This window comes from Mirounga leonina, unplaced genomic scaffold, assembly GCF_011800145.1.
Source record: "Mirounga leonina isolate KUSES-001 unplaced genomic scaffold, KU_Mleo_1.0 Mir_418, whole genome shotgun sequence".
Taxonomy (NCBI): domain Eukaryota; kingdom Metazoa; phylum Chordata; class Mammalia; order Carnivora; family Phocidae; genus Mirounga; species Mirounga leonina.
The window spans coordinates 30,514,730-30,537,469 of NW_023270739.1; the positions used below are offsets into that span (position 1 = coordinate 30,514,730).

The 22,740-nt window shown below is 33.2% G+C and overlaps 1 protein-coding gene across 1 annotated transcript in view; it reads right to left on the reverse strand.

Annotated features, from left to right (window-relative positions):
* The window catches only part of LRRIQ1 (leucine rich repeats and IQ motif containing 1), a 202,657-nt gene that overhangs the window by 98,194 nt on the left and 81,723 nt on the right, over positions 1 to 22,740 (reverse strand). Inside the window, 4 exon segments of the mRNA XM_034987248.1 lie at positions 2,925 to 3,044; positions 10,282 to 10,492; positions 12,699 to 13,142; positions 15,283 to 15,462. Coding sequence (XP_034843139.1) covers positions 2,925 to 3,044; positions 10,282 to 10,492; positions 12,699 to 13,142; positions 15,283 to 15,462 — 955 coding nt within the window.

Sequence of the window (22,740 nt, forward strand, 5' to 3'; positions counted from 1 at the left end):
ACATGGAACATTTCTCCAAATAGATTATATGCTGAGACACACTTTTAGGAAACAAATAAAATCAATCTTACATCAAACTCTTCCAGAAAACAGAAAGAGGGGAAACACTTCCCAATCAAATGTATAAGGCCAACATAACCTTGGCACCAAAATCTAGATTAGGAGTTTTATAAAAAAGAAAATTTACAGATCCAACTTCTTGAATATAAATGCTAATCCCAAACAAATATTAATAAATCAAATTCAGAGATATGTAAAAAAGATAATACATTATAGCTAAGTTGGTTTATTTGAATATGAGATTTAATGTTTGAAAATCAATGTTATATGCATAAAAAGTATTTGATAAAATCCAACTCATATATAAAATCGTCATCATCATATTAATCTCTTGGAATGGTAAAAATATGTTAAGGAAGGTAACTTCCTTAATCAAATATAAAGTTTCTACAAGAAACCTATGTTAAACACCTTATTTAGTGGTGGAATATTGAAAGCTTTCTCTCAGAGACCAGAAGCTAGGAAATGATGTCTGCTAATATCACCACTACTCAACACTTTACTGGAAATAGTAAGGCAAGAAAAATAAATAAAAGACGTAAGAACTGGAAAAAAAGAAAGAAAATTGTAATTATTCTCAGATGACATGATTGTATATACAGAATACAAAAGACCTGAGAGATAAACTACTAAAATTAATAAGTGATTTCAACAAAGTGGGTGAATATAAAGTCACATACAAACATAAATACAATATCAGAAAACATAAAATATCTAGAAACAAATCTAACCAAAAATGTACAAGACCACTATGAAGAAAACTACAGAGCATTGTCGACAGAAATTTTAAATGGCTTACATAAGTGGTAGGACAGTCTGTGTTCATGGATTTAAAAAGATAATAGTCTAAAAATAGCAGTTCTTCAAGTTGATTTATATTCATTTGACCCAAGGGAACATGACCCCTTCCTCACACTATACACAAAAATTAATTCTTGATGCATCCAGACTTAAATGCTGAAAGTTAATAAGGTTTCTAGAATACCTTAATGATCTAAGAGTAAGCAAAGATTTCTTATATGCCACAACAGTTAAAATTTTTTTAAATTTGAAATTAGAAACGTTCTGTTCATTAAAATTAACCATAAAGACATTGAAAAGGTAAGCCCCAGAGGTTAGAGAGGATATTTGCAAGGGAAAACAGAGTAGTATTCAGAATATTAAAGAAGTTCTACAAATCAATAAGAAAAAAGAAGATGTACAACCCAATGGAAAAATATGCAAACACTTGATCATGTCACAAAGTGACTAAATGGTCAGTAAGCATACTAAAAGGTATTCAACATTATTAATTATGACAGAAATGCAAATTAAAACAATAAGATGCCACCACAAACTTACTGGAATGGAAGAAAAAGACATGAAAATACAAAGTGTTAATGAAGATAGAATTCCCCTGAAACTCGCATATTCTGCTGATAGGACTATAAACTGATATAATCACTTTGGAATATCTTTAGGCACTATCTACTAAACACAGGTAAACGTTAAGGCTCAGAAATTCTATTCCTAAAAGAAGTATGAATATGCACATCAAAAGACATGCACAAGAATGTTCATAGCATTTGGTCATAATAGGCAATACTAGCAATAACGCAACAACAAATATCTTCCAATAGTAGTATAGACTTTTAAAAAGTGGTATATTCAAGGGCGCCTGGGTGGCTCAGTCGTTAAGTGTCTGCCTTCAGCTCAGGTCATGATCTCAGGGTCCTGGGATCGAGCCCCACATCGGGCTCCCTGCTCCGCGGGAAGCCTGCTTCTCCCTCTCCCCTCCCCCTGCTTGTGTCTCTCTCTGTCAAATAAATAAATAAAATCTTTAAAAAAAAAAAAAAGTGGTATATTCAAATAATAGATAAAAAGTGGTATTTGCAAAAGAGTGGTATATTTATTTATTTATTTATTTATTTATTTATTTATTTTTTAAAGATTTTTATTTATTTGTCAGAGAGAGAGAGAGAGAGCACAAGCAGAGGGAGGGAGAGGGAGAAGCAGGCTTCCCGCGGAGCAGGGAGCCCGATGCGGGGCTCGATCCCAGGACCCTGGGATCATGACCTGAGCCGAAGGCAGACGCTTAACTACTGAGCCACCCAGGCGTCCCAAGAGTGGTATATTTAAACTATGCTCAACAACATAGATAAATCTCACAGACATATTATTACATGAAAGAAGAGTACATACTATATGATTCCACTTATAGGAAGTTCAAAAATAGGGAAAACTAATCTATGATGATGGAGGTGTGAATACTAGAGAGGCATGAGGAAGTCTGGGGGTGTTCATATGTTCTATATCTTCATCTGAGTGGTGTTTATGTGGATGTAATGGTCTAGAGAAGAGGAAGCACAGGGAGTAAAACCAGAATGTGAAAGGCAAGTGCTTTATACAATAAAATGGTGCTCAAATTTGGTTGGAGCATATGGAAGCCACAGGAAAGAAGTGGCATAGATGTCTGGATAGTGTGCTACCTTACTATGGAATACTTAAATAACAATTTAAAGAGGATGTTTTCATTTTCCTAGGTAACAAAGAACTACAAAATGTTGTTAAGCAGGGCATAAATAAGCTCAGAGTTATATTTAATGAAGGATAACTGATAAACAAAACATTGTGTAAATCTGGTCAAAGAGCACACAAAAACTCTTGTAAATATTCTATGACCAGGTTTACATACTGTACATGCTTGTAGAGTACATAGAAAAGATATTAAGAAATTAGAAGCATACTTTTTCAAGTGTTGTTTAAAAAAAAAAATCTGTAACATAGTGTTAAGAGGATAAAAATCTTAGAAACTGATTTAGTTCCAAAGTAGTATGCTAAAAAAGTTTTAAAACCAATATTTATATTTTGTAGTTGGTACTTACTTCATCAAATGTAAAATCCTCTAAGTTTATTTCTTCATATTCTTCTTCAGATTCTTCATTCTTAATAGCCTCTAAAGCTGTTGTCAGTTTCTTTCTCAAAAGAAAGCCCTTCCAAACTGCCTAAACAAAAATTTAAAGCATGTTATACAAGGTTATAGATCAAACTACAAACCAGATTCTCTGTGTTATCCCATTAGGAAGATAAAACATCTAAGACCTTAGTTTAATGGCTCAATAATTTGTTTTTTGAACTTTATGTGACACTTAAAACTGTAAGATAAATTAAACAACTGCATGTGTCTAAAGTTCTGAATCTCAGGAGACTTTCCTTGTGGTAAGCAGAAAAGAATCTCTAAAACTCCCTCAACTGCACATGTAGGTCAACCAATCAATTATCTGACAATTCCACCAGGACCCATTCTAAACTAAGAAGAAAGAGATACAAAGGAAAACCAATTTTACTGATTTTCAAATAATTATGTATAAAATAAACTAACGCACATTTAGGCAAATTTCAACATATACAAATGGCCATATTGGAGAGGTACTATCCTGGCCCATAACTATTAACTAATTTCATTTTAAAATAAACTAAGCACATAATAATAGAATTAAAACCATTCAGATTTCTCAATAATGTTGGAGTAGAGAAACCTTTTCTAACTATAACTCCAAGAACATGTAGCTGTTAAAGAATAAGTACTACGGAGTGAGCTCCAGGATACATTAAGTGCAAAAAAAACCAAGATAGAAATAAGTGTGTATTACATGCTACCATTTATCTATGAAAGACTGTATATAAATATATAATAAACATAAATTATATAAATATATATTTAAATATATATGTATATGTTTGCTAATATTTAAAAAGTAAAAGTGTAACTTGCAAAATTAATTTTAAAAATTATTAAGGATAGAGGTAGAAAATAGAAGATTCAGCTATAGAAGCCAGACTTCTCTGAATATACCTTTCTTAGATTTGACTTTGGAACTGTGCACATGCTTAAGATAGTCATAAAATAAACAAATATGAAATAAAAGGAATTCTTGAAGAAATAGAAAGATATGTTTCATACTATGGGCATACATACACAGAATTTATCTAAAGTGACTTTAAAATAGATTTATTTGACTATCTTCCTAGTGAAATATACTCAAAAGACAAATTTCATTACAAAAGATACCTTCAACATGTTTTCATATTCATATTGTTAGTAATAATATTGGTATTGTTATTACAGAAAAAATATATATTGAGAAGTGGAATATATAAGACAATAGCCAGATCATATACAACAATAGAAGTCACTCACAACCTCTGCAGCAACCAACCTAGAAAGCTAAACCACAACCTCGGCAACAATTAGCCAAGAATGGTTAAGACTTGGTCAATCAATGACTGTCAGCCTCCTTATTTTTGTCCTTACTTCTAACTCAGGACCAACCAGAGATAGGCAAATATGCTTCCCAACTAATCACAGAATACGCCCTACTTCTAGCTGCCCGCTTTCTACCTTCCCCGTACCAAAAACCTCCAATTAGACTATATCTGGAGACCTCTCTCCCTCTCTCTCTTTCTTTTTCCACTCTAAAAATTTCCTACTCTCCTCCCTGCCTTTGAGCTTATGCCAAAGGCAAGTGATGGTGGCTGACTCCCTTGTTATAGCACTCTCTGAATAAATAGCTTAGTTTGTTTGTTTTATTTTCTCATACTTGTATAGTCCTTGTTTATTTCCACTATGTATGTGCATGTAAACACAGGCACAGACACACAGAGACACACACATACACACAGAAGCGGAAGAGAAAAGGAGAAAAAAAAAAGATGTTAATGTCATTTATTGGAACCAGAACTTTCCATAGAAGAAAAGAGATGTAAATATAAAATCAAATAAGTAAAAATCCTATAGTCCTAAATTGAATTTTAAAATATCAGTATGAACCCAAGGGTAAATTTTTTCTTAAAAATATGTATTTGTGGGCGCCTGGGTGGCTCAGTTGGTTAAGCGACTGCTTTCGGCTCAGGTCATGATCCTGGAGTCCCGGGATCGAGTCCCGCATCAGGCTCCCTGCTCAGCAGGGAGTCTGCTTCTCCCTCTCCCGCTCCCCCCTCTTGTGCTCTTTCTCTCTCTCACTCTCTCTCTCAAATAAATAAATAAAATCTTTAAAAAAAATAAAAAAGGCGCCTGGGTGGCTCAGTTGGTTAAGCGACTGCCTTCGGCTCAGGTCATGATCCTGGAGTCCCAGGATCGAGTCCCACATCAGGCTCCCTGCTCAGCAGGGAGTCTGCTTCTCCCTCTGACCCTCCCCCTTCTCATGCTCTCTCTCTCTTTCTCATTCTCTCTCTCAAATAAATAAATAAATAATCTTTAAAAAATAAAAAAATAAAAAATAAAAAATAAAAAATAAATAAAAAAATAAATAAAATATGTATTTTGTAAGCTCATCACTACAGTGAAAAAATTTTAAAAACAATGACCATAGCAATAGCAACAACACTCCTAAAATCCTAATGCATTCCTAAAACCCAGACTGGCCTCTAAATATTCCCACTAAAGGAATCAAAGATCTTCAGAGCAATGACTGAGTTTAGACCTGGGGCAAAATGTATACAAAATGAACCTGAAACATCATGGCACATTAAAAAGCAAGGGAAATTTTAAAAACCAATGAACTGTGTCACAAAAGCTTAACTTGAAGCTAACTTGGCCAAACAAGGGACAATTTGAGCATCAATAAGAATGAAACTGCAATGGAATTAAATACATCATATATAAAAATTCATGTGTACATTATGATAGAACATATTATGGTGACCTCTGAAGGATGCTAGGAAAGCTCATTAATCTTAAAATTGGTAAAATGGCATCAAGCATTTAACCTACCTTTCCAGAATGAGCTGTACCTCAAGGTAACTAAATAGTTAAACTAAGTTTCTCTTTACTGACATATTTTAGTTAATAAATGAAGAAATTATATGTAGAGTATCAATATTTTACAAACTGTTAATACACGAATTGATGTAGGCAATGATTATCAATGGTCACTAGTATTCTGAAAAGAGAAGTGACTAGACATTATGTACCTCCTCACTGTAATACATACCACCACTTATGAAGTATTCTTGATAAAAAACTAAACCCAAATCATATGACATTTTAGAACCTACTGTCAGCTGACAGAAAACAAGGGAGCAAGAAATATGTAAGTGATACCATGGGTATGCATCTGGCAAAATTCAGAAAGTAGAAAACTATAGAAGACCTGGTTTCCTTAAAAAATAAATTGCGAGGAAAAAAGAGAGGGGTTACTATATATTTACAAGACTTAACATTTATTTACTTATTTTTTAAGATTTTTATTTATTTATTTAACAGAGATAGAGAGAGAGCACAAGTAGGAAGAGTGGCAGGCAGAGGGAGAAGGAGAAGCGGGCTCTCTGCTGAGCAGGGAGCCCGATGCGGGGCTCAATCCCAGGACCTTGGGATCATGACCTGAGCCGAAGGCAGACACTTAACAACTGAGCCACCCAGGTGCCCCAAGACTTAACATTTAAACTGAAGGCAAAGTAATGACCTTATTTATATTTTGATCAAGAAAAATCTGTAAACAAACATTTATAAAACAAAGAAATTTGAATATTGATATTTGGTAATATTGAAGAATAATTTTCAATTTTTAGATTAGTAATGTATTATAGTTATACTTAAAACAATAGGTCTTATAGAAATTCATACTGAAATATCTATAAAAAATGATATCTGGGATTTATTTCAAAAAATCTGGTGATGAGTAGGGAGAGGTGGGTCAGTTATAAAGAGTCGGTTATAGAAGATATCAAGGTGATGTGCAGACCTAGGGAAAAGAGGGTCTAAAGGGAACACTTTAATCCAGGCCTTCAACAAGGATTGGCTTGCTGTGGTTCACAATGGATCCAACTCCACTCATCAGGGATAGGACTTCTACAAAGCTCTAGAATGCAATACAAAATGTGTGTCTTTCCGGTGTGACATATATGGATACTTCCCTCCTGAATCTGTAATAGGGTCAAGAATTCAAGTTCCAGCCATCTCTATTGGTTTATGAGAAATAATAGTAATATACAATATGTTCAGATACTTCTTCTAGCTTATTTGTTTCTGTCAAGGTTTCAACTTTTCCCCAGTAATCTGTCTACAATTAGTTCATCTTTCTCACACATTCAAATTAATTCCCTGGCCAGGCAATCTGGCATCTTTTTTCCTCAACTACTATCAAGTCCCACATCCAGAACATACCAATATAATTTGTTCCCTGTTAAAATCCTTCACACATTTCCAGCCATGTTTGTCCTATATTTTCCAGGTGTTATGGTAGTCCAGTTTCACTACAACTTCTTATTATTCCAGTAATGTGAAATTCTAGGTTCTTTTATTTCTACCATCCTTTATATATAATTTTGTATCAAGAAATATTTACTGAACGAACAAATAAAGGGAAAGACTAAATTTTTGGTTACTATCTTCAATTCAGGCACAGTACCATGAATTTCCACAGACCTTATTTTATGTACTTATTTAGTTTATATTATGTATATTCCACTATATTTAAATATGAGAATTCTATTCTCTTACATATTTACAATGAACCCTATCTATGTCTCAAGGTGTATCCTACATCCTTTATATTAGTTGGGGTAAGCTAAGTACAATAACAAAAATATCCAAAAAGGTATAAGATCTCAAAAAACAATAGCTTATTTCTTAATCACCTAACAAACACTGAGAGGCTGAAAAAGACAAGGGGGCAGCACTTTAACATAAAGTGATTCAGGTATCCAGACTTCGCCGACTCTATAATCCCAACAGACAGCTTCCAATGATGCCTCAGAAACTGCCTTCATTTCAACCAACCAGAAAGGATAAAGAGTATGAAGGAATGTCTGTGGCACGTTTAATGAGCCAGATATGGAAGTGGTGCATGTATCTTTCATTCATATTGTATTGACTGGGACTCAGAAAAGGGGCCATGTTAAAGTGCAAGGGAAGGTGGGATATCTAGCCAGGCTGTATGCTTGGAAGAAGAGGAGAATGTGAGGTTTGGCAAGCTGAAAAAAGTATAACAACTGATAACAGTAGGGAGTTTGGTCTACATGATATATTCATTCTTCATGTAGCAGAATAATATTTTGAGATAGTAACTGGGGTTCCTTCTTTTCTTCAGAGTTTGCTTAAATCCATTGTCCTGCCCAGACTCCCACCACCATTCAGGCATCAGTAACACCTTTGCCTATGCATTGCCTTTAGGAGTACAGTTCAGATGAATTAATTCAACTGAAATACTCAATCTAATTCTAATATTCATTAGAACCACAGCAAAGATAATTTTGAAAACTATGGTTTTATCTATTTTTTTTAAAGATTTTATTTATTTGACAGAGAGAGACACAGTGAGAGAGGGAACACGAGCAGGGGGAGTGGGAGAGGGAGAAGCAGGCTTCCAGCAGAGCAGGGAGCCCAATGCAGGGCTCGATCCCAGGACCCTGGGATCACGACCTGAGCTGAAGGCAGACACTTAACGACTGAGCCACCCAGGCGCCCCAGAAAACTATGGCTTTAATAGTGAAAGCCAGCAACTTAATTTTAAGGCTATTCTTCTAGTTGCATATGCCAATGCCTTGGAGGCATCTATGACTCCTCACTCTCTTTCATATAGCACATCCCCATGAACTGGTATCATCAGCTCTACCTTCAAAGGATGTATGCCTCAAAATAAACCAACATATATTCTGGAATGTGATTTTCTTACCACTTCTACTGCAACACTCTGATCCTTGCTACCATTATCCCTTGTCTGAATTACTGCAATAGCTCCTAAATGATTTTTCTGCTTCTACTCCTGCATTCCTACAGTATAATCACAACATAAAGTAAACTTGATCATGTGAGTCCACTGCTCAGATTCCTGTAATATCTTCCCATGTCATTCAGAGTAAAAGCCAAAGTCTTTACCATGACTTATGATTTGTGTCACCCTTCTCCCCTCTATCACTGTCCAGTCATACTGGCTTCTTGCTGCTCTTTAAACACTGCAGTTTGCTCCTAAATCAGATATTCCACGGTCTGGAATGTTCTTCCCCAACATCCAATGGCTTAATCTCTCACTGTAATGTCTCCTTTTCTGGTCTTCCATCTCCATCATATCTGAAATGAAAAACTTTCCCTTGATACTCCTAACCTTTTCCTACTTTATTTTTCCTTTTAAGACTTATCACTATCTAACATACTTATTTACTAACTGCTCATTCCAATAGAATATAAGCTAGTAAGATTTTTGTATCAAGAAATATTTATTGAATGAATGAATAAAGGGAAACACTAAATTTTTGGTTACTATCTTTCAATTCAGGCACAGTACCATGAATTTCCATAGACCTTATTTTATGTACTTATTTAGTTTATATTATATTTATGTATTTATTTAGTTCTGCCTCTTCCATCAGTATGTAAATTCCATGAGGGCAGAGAACTTGTATGGTTTGTTTAGAGTTATGGTTCCTGAGCCCAGAACAGTGCTTGACAAATAATAGGTTCTAAAAAATATTTGACAAATAAATAAATAAAAGGATGAACAGTGATGTTGGAACTTCATTTCAAAATCTGATCTTGGTGAGGGTGAATCATGTCTATTCACTACTCACTTTCTGAATTTTTAATTTGAATTAAAATTAAAATTTTTTAATTTTTTAATTTGAACGTGTATTTGAAGGCCTTTAACAATTATTTTAGTAGATTTTTAAACACATTTCTAAAAAGTGCTATAGATTAGGCCAAGTAAGAGTTGTTATGGCTAATCAAATGTTAGCAGATGTGGCAAATGACATATCTGGGCAGAAGGTTTAAATATGATTGTGTGGGGCGCCTGGGTGGCTCAGTCGTTAAGCGTCTGCCTTCAGCTCAGGTCATGATCCCAGGGTCCTGGGATCGAGTCCCACATCGGGCTCCCTGCTTGGCAGGAAGCCTGCTTCGCCCTCTCCCACTCCGCCTGCTTGTGTTCCTGCTCTCGCTATGTCTCTCTCTGTCAAATAAATAAATAAAATCTTAAAAATAAATAAATAAATAAATAAATAAATAAATATGATTGTGTGATCTCATGATTGATCGTGAGACTAGTATTTCTAAATTATAGACTACTCCTTCAGCCTAGATACTAAGCACAGGCACAGCCAATCTGCAGCCTACAAATCGCCTGAGTAAGAAATAAATCCAGTAGTTTAAATCACTAAGATTTGGCAGTTGTCTGTTATACAGAATAACCCAGTGAAAGATGAGAAATACATCTCTCAGGACTATTTCACCAAAAGATTAAAACTAACCTGAATAAGAATAGCAGCCTTCTCCCTCTGTTCTTGGATATTCACAGTGTTTTCTCTTTTTTCTTTCTTTAAAACAGTTTTATTCTTGATGCAGTAATTTGGCTGGGATATCAGGGGTCCTATTGCAGTAGTACGTAGCCTTGAGGGGAAATGAATATGTCTGCGTACGATGTAACCACGCCAGTATGCCTGGATTACCATAGCTGCCATACTATTAAGAAGAGAAAAGAAAACATGTTTAGTATCCATAAAAACACAGTTGTAGGTGAGAGGTCCTCATAAACTATTTTTGTAAACATGAAATATGTAAGGTATTATTTAAAAATAAGAACTTTTTGGCTTAACTATAGGCACATAAGTAAAAATGGGATGGAAAACCTTCAAATCTGGAGAGAAATGGGCCAGTAACTTAGAGAAAAGAAGCATTCTTATCTGAAGATGAAGGGATGACAAGAAGAATCTGAATAAACAGGACTTGCTAAATTTACCCTAGTTTACTGTGCTTAGCTCATACTCTTTGCCCTAACTGTATTTTCCACGACCTTCTACTTTTCATCAAACCTAATATAAAAGTGCTCAGGTTTAACTATTTCTACAGGTCTTAATTTCTTTATGAAGACTCCCATGTCATGTAAAACTTATATTAAATACATTTCTTTTTTCTGTTTTATTTTTTATTATTATGTTCAATTAGCCAGCATATAGTACATTTCTATGCTTTTCTCTTATTAATCTACCTTTTATGACAGGGATTCCAGCTGAGAACTTAGAAGGATAGAAGTAAAAGCTATTTTTCCTCCCCTACAGAGCAAAAGCAATTGATTAAATAAATTAATGAATTATAAATTAGGAAGTGTTAGAGCCACTTTCAATACATTTTAAAAAATTTTTGCATTAGGGAAGACATATAAGTTTCAGCATATCAAACTTTTTAACATAACTTTCAGAAAAGAAATCACCATTCATACTGACAACTTCCAGAAGAATAAAGACTAGGAAAAACAAGATTAGCTACTGTGATACTCTGCATTCTGCCCTATGCAGCATCTGTTATTACAGGAGAAGCTGAATTTAACCATTTTTAATTTTGTTGGTTTGACACTGAGGCCAAAAGTAAAAAAAGAAAAAAAAAGTTGACAAGCCTAAGTAAAAAGTAATCTTTGCTGGTTCAATAAAAAATTAAAGCCATTAGCTTTTTATTTTTTTTAAAGATTTATTTATTTTATTTTAAAGAGAGAAAGAGGGCATGCAAGCAGGAAGAGGGCCAGAGGGAGAGTGATAAAGGGAGAATCTTCCAGTAGACTCCCCACTAAGCAGGGAGCCAGGCCTATGCAGGGCTAGATCCCAGGACCCCGAGATCATGACCTGAGCCAAAGTCAGGAGTCGGATGCTCAACTAACTGAGCTAGCCAGGCACCAGCCATTAGCTTTTTAAAAGTATTTCATAGTTACCAAACCATAAAACAGACTCTTAACTACAGAGAACAAGCTGAAGGTTGCTAGAGGGGAGGTGGGCAGGGGGATGGGTTAAATGGGTGATGGGGATATAGGAGGGTATTGTTGTGATGAGAACCAGGTAATGTATGGAAGTGTTGAATCACTGTATTATACACCTGAAACTAATATTACACTGTATGTTAACTAACTGGAATTTAAATAAAAGTTGAAAGAAAAAAAATAAAAGTATTTAATAGTTGGAAGGGTTTTATGTGATTAACCTTGAAGAATATTGCCATACTTTATCAGTTGTTATGCCAAAGAAAATTATAGCACATGCATTCAAATCCTTGCATAGATGCTTATTAAGTGAATCAATAAGCAAATGGCACATGAAAAGTATGTTTTAAAAAAATGAAATTACCTGATTATTCAGTGTTTTCTTTATATTATTTTTAGAATAGCAAAGTGTTTTATTTCTTCTTAAAAATTCATTTTAATTGTTTAAAGATTAAAAATCAATGGGGCGCCTGGGTGGCTCAGTCAGTTAAGTGTCTGTCTTCGGCTCAGGTCATAATCCTGGGGTCCTGGGATCGAGCCCATATCAGGATCCCTGCTCAGGGGGGAGTCTGCTTCTCTCTCTCCCTTCTCCCCACCCCCACTCGTGCTCTCTCTCGCTATCTCCCTCAAATAAATAAAATCTTTTTAAAAAAAGAAGGCAGGAAACATAATTTTACATGTACTCATTTTTTAATAAAATACTAGTCAATTAAATCAGCCTGCTAAAATTCAATAAAATTAATCTGTACTATAATTAATAATTTGTACACACATCATAAAAACATAATTAAGGGAATTACTATGAAATACAAAAGTGATTTAAATCCTTTACCAAATTATCATTTGGTAACATCACCTAAGACTATCCATAAAAAATAAAAGATATACAAATGTAAAAGAAAAACCTTCTATAAATCTTACATTTTGTTACGATGTTCAGTGTTTTGGCAATTCCACAGCAGAGAGCTTGTCATTACTGTTTCCATGAATGGGATTCTTTTGATGGGGATACTGTTTGATTTGCTATCTTCTCTCTTCTGGTCTACTATTTCTTCCTGATTTCTTCCTTCCATATCTTCACATAAGGAGTTGGTTAATGTGGAATGACTAGAGTCAGAGTTCATCCATTTCTCAGAGGTATCTGGTGAGTCCAGTTTATATTTGTTTGCACAAGAGTGAACTCTATTTTGCAGTATGCTATCACTATTTGTAGGGGCCAAATGATTTTGCTGGGCTTCAGATTCTTCAATCTGGGTGATACTTACATTCCCATGTTCATGTGAATATCGGTATTCATTACTAAGTGTCATTAATTTCTTAAAATAATGGCAGAGATTTTCTGCAGCATCCAAGGTGACAAAATTTCTAAACAATGAAGACATTTAATAAGAATTATATCAGCAAATATTAAAATTTGTAGAGGTTTTGGAAATTTCCCTTTTGTGGTTGACATGAAAATTAAGCTTTACTACAACATTCATTAAAACCTTATTTCTGGTTGTTTATATAAAAATTTATCTCATTTCTAACAAAATTTGAAAGTATTTGTTTAGCTAACTTAGATCAGTCAATCCAGACAAAATGTCTGGAAGTTTTAGAACCATTTTTATTCTAGGTATTTTTGGTACAACTGAATGAGAAAAATCCATGCTTTTACTACCATAAACATGAGAAAACATGGCCGCCTAAATTTGGAGAAGTTATTTATGAAACAAAGTTAAAAGTACTTTCTACATTGACTCTTGCCATGCAAAATATTTGTATTGGACTTTTAAACAAAGAACTTATATTATGGGAAAGTTTTTATTCCCATTTTTCTTTGGAAAAATAATCCATTGCAAAGAGAATTCAAATACTTGAAGGCATAAATGATTGTGATCCTTTTGAACAACTGCTGAATTTCTATCTTATTAAGGTTAGGGCTTATGTAATTAATCAGACTTTCTGCTTGCCAAATTTGGGGATCTCAATAGCAAATGTAAAGGACTTTGCACCTGTATGAGCCTTTTTCTTGGCTACATTTTATTTATCTTTCCTTTTTTGTTTTATTTTTAACAATTTACTTATTTCAAATGTATATTTTCTGACTGTATTTAATATATAGCCACAAGCTGCCTTAATTTTTTTTCTGAAACATGGATATAAATAAATATAAAACTTTTAACCATACCATACAAAATGAAAGTTATATTTCCTAAACTGTAGAGATAAACAGTCCTGTGTTCACAAAAGTAATATTAGACATTAGCATAGGCTCCTCCCATGTGTTTTCGATATTTTGTATTTCATTCATTTTGGTGGTTAATAATGCAGAAAAGGCGCAATTTGATATTGGAATATTAAGTGTGTATGACTGGTGTTGAATTCACCACCATTTATTATTAATATAAAATATAGTCTATTTTCCATGATCAATGCCAAAATGAAACACACTGCAATGACAAGAGATTATACAAAGTTATTGAGAAATCTACGTTTCAACATGAGGGATATCAGGGTCACCTTTACACAAAAAATTCTACATTATCACAATATACAAAGAGATATAAATTTAGTTTTTCACAAAGATTTGTAAATAATCTTAGTATTTGTTAAAAGCCAACATTAATTATCTATAACAACTGGAATTATTTTTAAAGCTGTAAGATTTGTTTTTAAACTGAATAGACTACATTAAAAAAACATTTAAATAGAAAACAAATCTTATATAGATGAGCATGTATGAATATGCAAAGAGCAATATTAAGGATTATAATTTAATGATCAAGTTTAGGTATTTGGAAGCACATATTATAGTTATAATTCAGTTATAATGAAGAGTCACCATTAAGTGAAATATGAAATTGCTTTCCTTTTTCATCTGTGCTTTCTGGAGCAATGCAAATTAGAAAATACAGTTATAGAAAGATCAATTATAATTCATTCATACTAACACACTCCTAACTTGGGATGGGGAATGGGAAGTTCTCTTTCTTTTATATCTGATTAGGTCTCTACTCTTAGCTTCTGTTCCTCTGAATATGTGCACGTGTTGACTGCTTTTCTCTACCGTGCTCTCCTAATATTTAATATATAAATGTGATACATGTACAATATATCTTAATATATAATTAATGCTATACTTATTATAAAACTTGCCTTGCTCCATTGTAATTGTTTATCTAATTTTCTCTTATGTTAATCTGTGAATTAAGGATAATGTGTAATACTTAGCTTATTTGTATGTCTTGTCTACAATAATTGTCAAATTTTTGACTGATTAATTGAATGACTGAATGGATGTTTGATTCTTGTCTTGAAGCTATCCTCATGATTTCACTTATTTTATCTAACACTTTAGCATTTAAATTATATTTTAAATTATGTTTTTAAGGGAGAATATCCCTAAAACACACAGCCCTAATCCAAAAAAAAGTATCACTGTATTAATCAAAGTATTTTTAAATTATATACATAGATTGAATTATTTCTTTAAATTATGACAAGGGGAAGTGAACAGTCTTACCCTTTTCCAGTAATATAACTTTCAATTAGTGAGTTGAATTCTTGAATCTGGGACTGACAAAGTACCACAAAACGTCCTAATTCTGGTTCATAGTATTCTTCAGTGTGCCGTTCTGAATAAGAGTTTAGCATTTCGCCATTGAGGATTCTTAGAGCTGGTAACACTTTAAGTAGAGAATGCCTATTGAAAGCAGGAAAAAATTTAATAATCTTGAAAAGGAGAGTTTATATTTAAAATAACCATATACCTATTACTTAAACAATATAAGCACAGAGTATATCTCAGAAAATGCTATTGACTTTATACAGAAAATTATACTGTTAAATTTCCTAAAAAATTTTATGGTATCATGTCATGTACAAAGTTAGGTTTTAGAGACTTGACAAAAAATTTAACCATTTTCTTCTATAACACAAATGGGAAATTTAAGCAGCTGGAAACTTGGGCTGGGAGTAAATGAAAGGCTACACTATATAAAGAATAATATCAGATACAGTCTTTTAAAAAGAAGATAATATAATAATCTTACTGAAATTTGATGTTTATTTCAGAAGTAGAGATAAATTCCGATTGTTTCTCTTGGTAAAACATACTTCAGAATAGGACTAAAACAAGACCAGTAAGAGATCACCCTGTTTATCATGATCTGAAAAACATAAACTTATATTTCTTCCTGAATCTTGCTAAAGATTATAATAAAAATCTTGGAGGTATGAGCAAAAGTCTGTATCAATTTAAAAGCCTAATTCTGTGAAAAACCAAGTCAGATAGCAAGAGCTGTCCACCAAACCTAGCCATTTATAAGTACTTGCCAAACCTTTCACAGGGATACTGTGGGCCTCTTTTACAAGGCCACTAATGATTACAGGGGTAAAATGGACTTCTTAAATGAATAAAACCTCTTAGTTAAAAACTAACATTTCCTATGAGTGAAAGTACAAACTGATGAAAGATATCAAAGAAGTAAATAAATGGAAAGGTTTCCAATGAAGATATCTTTATAGAGATTATAAGTTCAATATTGTCAAGAAATCAATTCTTCTCAACTTGATCTATAGACTCAATGCAATCCCACTAAAAATACCAGTAAGGTAATTTTGTGTATATCAACAGACTGATCCTAAAGTTTATTAAAAGAGGCAAAAAACAAAAAAACAGAATAGTCAATTCTATATTGAAAAAAAGAACAAAGTTGGAAGACTAACACTTTGACTTCAAGACTTACAATGAAGCCACAGTAATCAAGACAGTATGGTATTGACAAAAGAATAGACAAATATATCAGTGGAACAGAAGAGAGAGCCCAGAAGTAGATCCCCATACATAGAATCAACTAATCTTTGACAAAAAAGCAAAGGCAATACAATGGAGCACAGATAAATGATGCTGGGGCAATTAGACATCTACACGCAAAAAAAAAAAAAAAAAAAATGAATCTAGACACAGACTTTGTACTCTTCACAAAATCTAACTCAAAATGGGTCACAGACCTAAATGTAAAATGCAAAACTATAAAACTTCCAGAAGATAACACAGGAGAAAATCTAGATGATACTGGGTGTAATGATGACTTTTTAGATATAAGACCTAAGACACAATTCATGAAAGAAATAATTGATAAGCTGGATTTCATTAAACTTAAAAACTTCTGCTCTGGGAAAGACAAAGTCAAGAGAATGTGAAGACAAGCAACATACTGGGAAAAAATATCTGATAAAGGGTTGTTATCCAAAAATATAAAAAGAAATTTTAAAACTCAACAATGAGAGGGGTGTCTGGGTGGCTCAGTTGGTTAAGCATCTGCCTTCAACTCAGGTCATGATCTCAGGGACATGGGATCAAGCCCCATGTCAGGCTCTCTGCTCACCAGGAGTCTGCTTCTCCCTCTCCCTCTGTGTGTTCTCTCTCCCTCCCTCTCTCTCTCTCAAATAAATAAATAAAATTTTTAAAAACCCAATAAGAAAATAAACATACCAATTAAAAAATGGGCCAAAAACCTTGACACCTCACCAAAGAAGATATACAGATGGCAAGTAAGCATATGAAAGATGTTCAACATCATTTGTCATTAGAGAATTGTAAATTAAAACAAGATAATAAATAATAAAATAAAATAATAAGATACTATTATCTACCTATTAGAACATCCAATCCAAAATGCTGACACCACCAAATGCTGGTGAAGATGTGAAGAAGCAGAAACTCTCATTCACTGCTGGTGGAAATGCAGAACCAGTGTAGTTACTTTGGAAGACAGTTTGGTGGTTTCTTACAAAAGTAAACATATTTTTACTATAATACAGCAATGTGCTCCTTGGATTTACCCAAATTAATTAAAAACTATGCACCAAAATCTCCACACAGACATTTATTGCTTTATTTGCAATTTCAAAACCCAGAAACAATCAAGATGTCCTGCAGTAGGTAAAAGGATAAATAAGCTGTTACATCCATACAAAGGAATATTATTTAGCACTAAAAAGAAATGAACTATCAAGCCATGAATAGACATGGAGGAATCTTAGATGCATATTACTAAGTGAAAGAAGACAATCTGATAGGGACACATGTTGTACAATTCCAACTATGTGAAATTCTTGAAAGAAGCAAAACTATGGAGACAGTAAAAAGATCAGTGGTTGCCAGGGATTAAGGTGGAGGGTGGGATGAACAGGCAAAGCACATAGCATTTTTAGGGCAGTAAAACTATTCTATATAATACTACTACATAGTGGATACATGTCATTACACATTTGTCAAAACCCATAGAATACATGACACCAAGAGTAAACACTAATGGAAAGTATGGACTTCAGGTGATCATGATGTGTTGATGCAGGTTCATCAATTATAATAAATATACCAATTTGGTGCAGGATGTTGATAGTGGGGGAGGTTGTCCATGTGTGGGGACAGGGTGTATATGGGTATTCTCTATATTTTTTGCTTAATTTTGCTAACTTGACCTTCTCTAAAAAATAAAGTATTTTAGGGGTGCCTGGGTGGCTCAGTCAGTTAAGTGTCTGCCTTCAGCTTGGTCGTGATCCCAGAGTCCTGGGATCAAGCTCTGTAGTTCAAGGACAAGATCCCCTGCTCAGCAGGGATCCTGCTTCTCCCTCCTCTGTTGCCTGCTACTCCCCCTACTTGTGCTTCCTCTCTCTCTCTGTGTCAAATAAATAAATAAAATCTTTTAAAAAACAGTTTTTTAATTAAAAAGCAAAACAAAACAAACTTACAGTTCCTAAAAACTAAATGAAGGATGGCAAGGTAAGATTACTAAAATGCTAAAATTTAAGAAGGAAAACCCCAGTCAGTTATTTCCTCTACCTAGATGGTATAGTCAGGGTGGACATATCCATTTATATAAACACAGTTGTAAAATATAATTTCATATCTTTATATAAATAATTTATATATAATTTACATTTTATATATTTATGTATAATTTATATATAAATGAAGGAAGTGGTCCATTAAGGCACAAATTCCAAAGGCCAACTAAAGTCATAACACATTGCTATATATAGTTATGATCTTGATAGTGTTTAATAAAAGACAATCACAAGGAAGGTATCAATACATCTCCTTAAATTAAAGCAAAAAAAGAGAAGAAAAACACCAGTTTTTCATTTACTGGGGACACATGATTAATTTCCCACCCTCACCTCCCTTTACTCTCCGAGAAATAATACCTTTTTTTCTTACAGATATTTAAGTATGGAAAGAGGGAACACAAATAGATTTTGTTCTTCAAGATAATTATCAGATGTTTTACAATGTTAAAGAGTTTAAGCTAGTTAAGAAAACTTGGGTCCATCACTTCTCGGCCTTTTGACTAAGATCAAGTAAAAATCTGGGTCTATATATTTTGAACCTTTTTAAGGGTTTTTTTTAGGCTTGAAGCTACCAATATTTCTCTTATCATAAACTACCACACCTACCACAAAGGGTTAAATAAGTGGCATATATTATATATATTATATATATTTGATTCATTTTAAGATGTGGTTCAAAAGCAGAATGCTAATTAAGATGATAGCTATTTATCACAGAGGTAATGAAGTAATCAGAGGTAATCACACAGGTATAATATTAAATATAACATAAAATCTTTGACTGAAGCTATCACCAATGCAAGGAAAGGTTAATCTCTGAAATTGAAGCTGATAATAATTAAAATATAATGGAGAGATTAACTATCCATACTCTATCCTATCAAATTATTTATTACATTACTAATGAAGTTACATTGCATTCTGAATCTCCCTCAAAGTACCCAGTCAAGTTTTCTAAGACATGACTATAATGTCAAACTTATTTATAGCTATAAAATGCTAGGTATGAAGTAAAGATGAAGTAAAGATGCTTTTGAAATGTGATAATAAAGGGTATTAAAAATTAAAACTGTATAGGTGTTCGTAACAGCTTAAAAAAATGCTCTAATCCTATTAGTGATCTTACTTCCTTAGATCGTATCTCCTAAAATACAGAAAAGCAAACATAAGCCTTCAATAACTTGATGGAACTAGTCCTAGACAATAACTAACAGTTCTAATTCTTTGTGTACCAAACAGATTTCTGTCTGATATCTTGGTCTCCAGAGTGGACCCAGCCAGCAGAAGGAATGAGGTATGCTAATAGCAGGCTTTGGTCTTTGAATAGGTCTATCTTACAAGGAAAATTCAATAAGGCAAATTTTCTTTTTTTTTTTTCTTTTTTTTTCTTTTTTTTTATTCTTATGGATAAGGCAGATTTTCTTATTGTAAATTGGATTTCTTAAGAGTTAGGTAAAGCTAATTTGTTTATTTCTATTGTACAGTCATTTCTGGTTAAACAGTAACAGTAAGCTGTTGGACCTATAAAACTTTTCAACAGGATCCTGGACCTTCAGTGATAGTGCAGATAAAGTAACACTAAGACCCTCTTGAATAGCCATCTTTCAGGTCTCATTTTGTCTAATTAAGGAGGTGTCAACAAAAGGAAGAAAATACTCATGCTGTTATCATGAGAGCCACAGGGTCTCAAACATCTATTTTTTGTCTTAGTCACTCTACAAATCCACTGGAATGGGAATTCAAGGCTAGATCCCTCTGTGTGTCTTCAACCCGGCAGGGCAGTGTCTCTGAAAAGGCTGTCCTTGAACTACTGTATTAGTAGTACATGGGATACTTTTTTAGATTCAGTTAACGCCCAAAGACCTCTGTTGGTGCGTTCTCGGGAATTTGCATTTTTAAAATATAGCCTTTCTTATGTACCTTAAAGAATTAAGAACCACTGCCTTGGAAGGAAAATAGACTATAACGAGTTGTGCTAAAATCAGAGATGCTCAGGGCCCTGGGTGGCTCAGGTGGTTAAGGTTAAGCATCTGACTTGGTTTGGCTCAGGTCAGGTCATGGTCTGAGACTGAGCCCCACATCAGTCTCTGCACTCGGCAGGAGTCTGCTTCCCCTCTGCCTTTCCCACTGTCCCGCCAACCCTTCCTTTCATGTGCATGTATGCGCATGTTTTTTCTCTCTCTCTCAAATAAATAAATAAATCTTAGAAAAAAAATAAAATCAGAGATGCTCCAGGTTAAACTTAAAAGAAAAAAAAAAAAACCTCTGAAGTTCTAATCATTCATAATTGTCTGAAATTTTCCAGAAAAATATAGCTTACTTGAAAACTTGTAGCATGTCCTATATGTCAGAGAATTTGCTAAAATAAGAGATATTGTGGGCCTGGACAGTTATATTCCAATGATTTGTTTACTGATTAACATTGCCATTGGTTTTGCGTAAATGATATGAAGGTTTCTTAGAAACGTATTCTTGTAACACTGAAGTTACAGAGTACATATCACATATACAGAGAAACAAGCTTTCTATTCAGAAATAATCGGTGACAAAATGAAGAGCTATTTTAACTAAATAACCTAATATAATCTTAGAAGTAAAAATATAAGAATTTGCTCTATCAGATTAATGGAAAGATCAATATTTTACTACCAGCAAGCATATTGTATTTAATACAACAACTGTTTATTCTCTGGACAACTAAAATAATGAAAAATAAGGGAATCCAAAGGCAATATAGGACATTAGTTTGTTTCTAGATATTGCAAACGGCATTATGTGGAAGCTGTTTGGATGTTAACTAACCAGATCAGCAAGGGGAAAAATGATAATTTTGTCATCAAATACTATATTTTGGATATGGTTATTGATATAGATATTATGTACAATATTATAACTACAGGAAATAATTATGGAGAATGTGGATCAACAGGGCTTGGATTTTCACACTGAAAATATTTGATATTATAATTCATCACCTTTATATATAAAAAAGTGTTCCCAAACAGTTTGAGTCAGAATATTTGAAACTTCTTTGGATATAAAAATTTAGCTTGTTTGGATCTTCAAGACTATGACAATATCTTGAAATTTGTCATTTATATGATAAATATCAACATTAGATTTGGTGTTTTATGTTAAGCATTGTTTCTTATTTTTTTTTAAGGAATAGTTCTCAGATCTGTATAAATTAGTAGTGCAATGGGTTGGCCTTAAGTTTAAATGCAGCCTTATAAGAGTCTATGATGAATATATTAGAAAGTGCTGTAACAAGTTGATTCATATTGGAAATGAAGTATAAGAATACTGTGAGATCTCAACATTAGTTTTTCCAGCTGGGCTCCTCCTAGCCAAGGGCTGAATCAATATTTCATTTAGTGAAAACTTCCTGGTGAATATTCTGTCACTTAAGAGACTCTATTCATCACTAATGAATAAAACACATTTCCAAAGGAGATTCCAAACTGAGTCTGTAGATTAAGTTTTAAAAAGAGATTTTTTTAGTACATCAGTTTTGTCCATGTTATCACTGGCCAGACATGAAAGTAAGAAGCCAATTGGGAAAATCTATAACTAATCCTTTTGTTGGTATCAAGGGGTTATGTAAAGTTCATTGGAACACACTGCTTAAAGTTTTACTTGATCCTTTCATTAACAAATCCATATTTTATAGATTACTAGATTTTAAACCCTTTAGATAACTGAATCTCTTCTTGAAATCATGAAAGCTGTATTAGGCCAACTGATCTAAGTGAAATTTGATAAGCAAAATTTTCAAGTTGGTATGAGTCTAGTCCAATAAAGTTCATTTAAACATAAAAATTATAATAGCTAAATAATTGTACATGTTTATAATATAAGTACTACCTTTTTCTTTGAATATTGTTTCTAACTAAATATTTTCTTTAAAACTCTAAAGTATCTATACTTAGTAAGTATTGTATATATTAGTATTGCACTAAGTATATATATTTAGGAGTATAGTAGTAGTAAAATGTGAATATTTATCTTTATATATTTAAATAGATTTATTATTAATATATTTCACTATAAGCCTATTTGATTCAACAAAGTAAGTATTTATTCTTCATGCAAAAAACGTAAATAAATTCAAAGATTATTCAGG